We start from the raw sequence: 5,319 nt of genomic DNA on the forward strand, positions 1-5,319 counted from the left end.
ATCTTTATCTCACAAAAGATGTGTGAGGCAGGACACTGCTGGTGTAAAAGAAGGGTAGGCCTTAACATTGGATGACGTTTCAACTTCCTGTGCATCATTCAAGCAGCCTCTAATTCTTTCTTTCTCACTAAACCTGTAGCTAACAATTAGCCTGTATGACAGGCTGTGGCCAAAGTAATAAATATTATTGTTAATAGTGAAGAACATCTGCCTGCAATCATCAGTAAAGCCTACACAGATATAGAGATCGTATCGGGGTCCTGTCGTCCATATTTATATTTGACAAGGGTTGTGTGGGAGGGCGCTTGTGCCTGCTTTGTACAGGGAAGCTCTAGGGTTCACGACTGATGGGTCTGCACTTTGTGTCTCTTGAGGCTCTGGGTGCCCAGGGCCATGATGAGTTCCCGGGCTGGTGATGGCGGGTGGGGCTGGCCTGTGATGCGCTCTGGGGCCTGTGACAGCACAGGGGCCGTGTCACAATGGGGGCAGCTATAAAAGGCCCCATTGGTTGACGCTGCCCCCAGTAGAGCCTGGGCAAGCGGTGAGTGCACACAGGCGGTGGGGAGGCAGGGCTGGGGGAGGGCTGGGGCAGAAGCGCTGGCACCCGGGGCGTGTGTTCTGTCCCTGCATCCAGGGCCCAGCCCCTGGCGGGAGCGCCTTGCTCAGGCTCGGTGCTTGCTGGGGCAGCGGTGCAGGCCTTGCCTCCTGCCAGCTGCCGGGGGCCCTCTCCTTCCTGCTGCCACATCCCCGTGGCTCCTGCCCTGCACTGGCTGCCTCCATTCCGGCCCTACTGAACCCCTTCTGTGTGTCCTCTTGCAGACCATGGCTTTATTGTCATTGCTCTTCGTGCTCGTGCAAAGCCTGATCCAGTACCCCCAGCCAGCTGGGGATGGGCTGGATGAGGCCACGCACCGGCGAATGCAGGAGCGTGAGGAGCTGCTCGACCGTGAGATGGCTCGGCTGCTGCAGGAGCTGGAGCAAGGGCCCCCGGAGCAGCAGGACGAGGGCTGGGGAGCCCTGCTCTTTGGTGCCCTGCAGCAGTGGCCATTCTGGGCTCTTGCTGGACTCCTGCTCCTCTTGGGCCTGTGGTTTAGCTGCAGGAAAAGGAGCCATGAAGCCAACAGCAGTGGCAAGGACCAGAGCTCCTGTAAGACCCTAGGAGATGAGAGAGGAAAAGAACAGCAAGAAGACGCTATTGATTCAAAGGAAGATGGAGGAAACAATAATATGACTGTGGAGGCAGACGACAGCGGTAATGAAAATGAAGGAGAAGGCAGTCCTGTGGCTGCAAATGAAGGAGAGGAAGATGATGCCAGTGAAGGAAATGAAGATGTGAAGGTGAAAGAAGACCAAAATGTGAAGAATGAAGATGCCTGTGACTTAAAGAAAGATGAAGGACGGAGTGATGGGAATGTGCCAGGAGGCAACACTGCTGAAGGGAATGAAGAAGAACCTGGCAATGTTGCTCGAGATAAAGAAGGCCATGCTGAAGCAAATGAAGGAGAAAACAAGGATGTGCAGGTGGAACAAGACCATGATGCTGAAAAGAAAGGAGGAGGAGATGGAAATGAAGAAAAAACCAATGATGCAAATACGAAGGCAGGCAACAATGATGATGTAAAAGAAGGTCAATACGAGGGAGATGGAAAGAGAGAAAACGCGGATCTGAAGGTGGAGGAAAGCAGTGATGCCAGTGAACAGAGAAGCAGTGATTGGACAGGACAGGAAGACAACAGTGATGGTGGGAATGCAGTAGACCATTGTGGTTTTGCTGCAACTGAGGAAGAAAAGAATGACGTTGGAAACGAAGAAGGCAATGTTGGAGACAAAGATGAGAAAGCCAGTGCTGCCGATATGAAGGGAGAAAAGAATGAAGATGGAAATGGAGAGGAGCACGGCAATGTTGCTTCAACTAAAGAAGGTGCTGATAAAGCAAGTGAAGGAGACAGCAACAATGTGAAAGTGAAGGAAGACAGGCATTCCAGTGAACACAGAACCAGTGACTGGAATGGGAAGGATCAGGAACACAGGGATGAGAATGTGAAAGGCAAGAAGAATGAAGATGGAAAAGAGGAAGAAAGTGGAAATGTGGCTGCCAGTGAAAAAGAAGGCAGTGGTGCTGGCAAGGACAAAGGCAGCCGTGGTGGAATTGAAGAGGAAGAAGACGCCCGTGACATTGGGAATAAGCAAGGGATCCTTTTAGTGGATCGCATACAGTGTCCTGTTGAGGACGTGGAGAGAGGTCGCTCAGTGGCAGCTGAGCTGATGGAGAGCTTCACGCGTGTCTTTATTGACAGCGTGAGCAATAGTTTCTACCCGGTGCCTCAAGAAGCCATCGGGGTGGGCAGTGCCTTTGAGGGTTGGAGTCCCCGTGAGCAGGACGTGGTGTACCGCGTGCTGGTCCCACTGAATCCCCCGCCGGGACACGCCTTCCACCTGGAGCTGAACAGTGCAGGGCAGATGGCAGCAAGGACCTTCTGCGTCCGTGTGGAGCTGGTGTGCACGTGCGAGAGGGAGCAGCTGGGCGAGAAGCTGTTGTGCTTCCTGCACCACTCGCAGGAGGAGCTGCGGCAGAAGCAGAAGCCCAGCCTCCTAGAGACACTGTGCACCGGCTCCTACCTGGACGTGGAGAAAACCTCCCACTGGTTCTACCAGCTGGTGAGATGCTCGTGGCTGCATTTGCCTCAGTCATACTCATGGCACTTGGTGTTTCAGCCCTGCAGCCGGTCCTGCCAATTCCGGCTGAGCAAAGGCAAGAAGAGCCTGATGGTGGAGATGCTGTTTGGGGTGCGCCACGGGGACTCCGACATCTTTGTGGTCAGCCAGCCCACAGAGGCCCAGAAAGGCGGCTCCAGCATCTTTGTGAGCAGCCAGCCCGCCGAGGCCGACTCCATTGCAAGCACAGCGTGGCCTGAGACATACGCTGTGGCAGAGGCAAAATTCTTCCAGCACATCGCCAGGCAGGTGCCGTGTGAGAGCTTGCACCTGAAATGCCTGCAGCTCTTCACCTGCATCCTGAGGGGCACAGGTTTTTCCAGCTCGACCTGGAAGACTGTGGTCATGCACGTGCTGACCACCGTACCGCTGTCCCAGTGGCGCAGGAGGGAATTTGCGCGGCGGCTGTGGGACATCATGGCATACCTGCACCGCTGCCTGCAGCTGAAACGCCTGGAGCACTTTGTCCTGGGCAACCAGAGGCTTCCTGCAGAGATCAGCTTGCCGCCGGCAATGCGAACGGTCGAGCCGCTCAACCTCTTTGAGCACCTGGCCCGAGATCCGGCCGCCCACGCAGAGGCGATGAGAGCTTACGGTCAGCTGCGATTCCGCCTCTGGATGCTGCTCTCCAGCCACTGAGAGGAATTCCCTGCACAGAGCTGTGCTGGGGGGGCTCACACCCGATGGCAGCCACGTGAGCACTGCATAATTCTTGCTTTTTTCACTGGCAATCCTGAAGCTCCATGGATGGAAGATGCTGCGGCACACGCATTCACCGTGCAGACACACATCTCTGCGTTGCCTTGCCCTTCACCTTCCACTCATGATGGTGCTGTTGCAATATTGCCCAAAGTCTGTAAGGCAGAAACTGGCTCCACCTGCACATCCTCATGGAAGACAGTGATGCTGAGAGGTTGCCTGGCACACCTGGACGACCAAAACCAAGCCTGTTAGACAATTAATGTAGTTTTTTCAGTGACCTGTACTTTTTAATGGTTTTGTAAAGATGTAGTTCATCTCAGTCTGTAGAAGTGAAGATAATAGTTGTAACTCACTTTACCATAGGAGAATAGGTAGTCCAAGTTTTCATAGTAGGAACTAGTTTCTTCATCATCGCGTCAAGACGTCCTTTAGGATTGTTAGTGTGAGATTATTTCCCAGTTACCCTTAGTTTAGGCAATTGAGCTACCCTGGTGTAGTTGCCCTTCAGTAGTATCTACACATATATGTTTGAAGAAATAATAAAAGGAGGAAAGTTTCTCAAATTGCCTGAAATGTGTCCTTCTTTATATTTAATCCAATGGTTCTTAGAGAATGTCCATCCATTGCAGCTACCTGAAAAAATGACAAAGTGACTCAAGCGGTGATTGTTTCCAGCAGTCACATCTCGGTATTGCACTTCTGCAACTCAGTAGAGCAGGGCTATTAATTTTGTCTCATGAACGCAACCAGAAGTCATGATGGTTGAAACAGCTAAAATATTAATTAATCCTCCCAGTGCTGCTTAAAACCTGCCCCTTCTCATTCAGAGCATGGGAAAGAAAGCTGCTGTGGCCCATGTCAGAGAGGGAAGGCCTCTGAGGGGACAGGAACAAGCAGCTCCGTGTGAGGAGAGCAGGCAGGAACCTCCCAGAGGAGGATCGCTGCCAACAGCAGAACTCGCTGTTCCACTGAGAGGGAACTGTGCTCGCTGAGGTCCCTGCCTTTTGCTTCCTCTGCTGGGCAGGCACTGCTCCCACCACAGCCCCTTTGGCCCAGCTTGTGGAAGGAGGAGAGCACCCTCCTTGCTCCCTTCTCCCCAAACACACACACACACTTTGTTCCCCTCTCCTCTGCCCCCAGATGCAGAGACCTGCCCTTTCCCTTGCTCCAGCTCCAGTGCTCATCGGCCCCTTCCACAAGGACACGTGCTCTCAGTAGATAGGACTTGATCTCTGTGTGCCATTGAGCCTTACGGCCTGACCACACAGCTTGTGTGGCCTCTGGAGCGATGCTTGGAGTCGGGGAGAAGCACGGCCCCCATGGCTTCTTGCTGCGCAATGCACCCAGGGCTAGATTGGCCAGGGCCAAAACTATTGCAGGTGGTTAAACTGTGGGTGTGGCTGTGAGTTTTGGTGCAAGTGTGCTGTGTGTCTGAGGAGCATGCTGGGGGAGGGGAAGGGCAGAACCTACAGCTGTCCAGTGTTGCCATTGAAACACTGTTGTGTAGCTCAGGTGCTGGTTTTAACTGGTTGGTAGTATGCAACCCCTCTAGGATGGAAATTGAAAAGAGTGCCCCATAAGAGCAAGCATAGCCAAATGATCTGGATGTCTTTCTGGCACTGAGCTGTTCTTTCAGGCCTTGAAAACAGGGGAGCTCTGATAAAGTAACTGAGCACCTGGTTGGTATTAACTCTCCTTTGCACTGTCAATTCACCTTCTTTGGGAATACCTCACCCTGCTCCGTGTCTCTCCTAAGTCTGTCAGTATTGATGTGAGTGTGCTTTTAATGCCCATGCCGTTTGGCACTGGTATTAACCAGAGTTGTTCTTGCCACTGCAGTTCAAGATCTCTCAATTTTTGCATCTAAGTCTCGTCTCCTTTGTTATGGACACTGCACTCCTT

The 5,319-nt window shown here is 52.8% G+C and overlaps 1 protein-coding gene across 1 annotated transcript; it reads left to right on the top strand.

Annotated features, from left to right (window-relative positions):
* Nucleotides 1-822: 822 nt before the first annotated feature.
* On the top strand, nt 823-3,354 carry LOC309572241 (uncharacterized protein; the record flags this gene model as incomplete). The annotated part of the gene is made up of 1 exon (XM_082280374.1): nt 823-3,354. The coding sequence occupies one exon, from the start codon at nt 823-825 to the stop codon at nt 3,352-3,354; it is 2,532 nt and encodes an 843-aa protein (XP_082136500.1).
* Between the last annotated feature and the right edge of the window lie 1,965 nt (nt 3,355-5,319).

This window comes from Coloeus monedula (assembly GCF_965178545.1).
Source record: "Coloeus monedula genome assembly, chromosome: 4".
In the NCBI taxonomy this organism is placed as follows: Eukaryota; Metazoa; Chordata; class Aves; order Passeriformes; family Corvidae; genus Coloeus; species Coloeus monedula.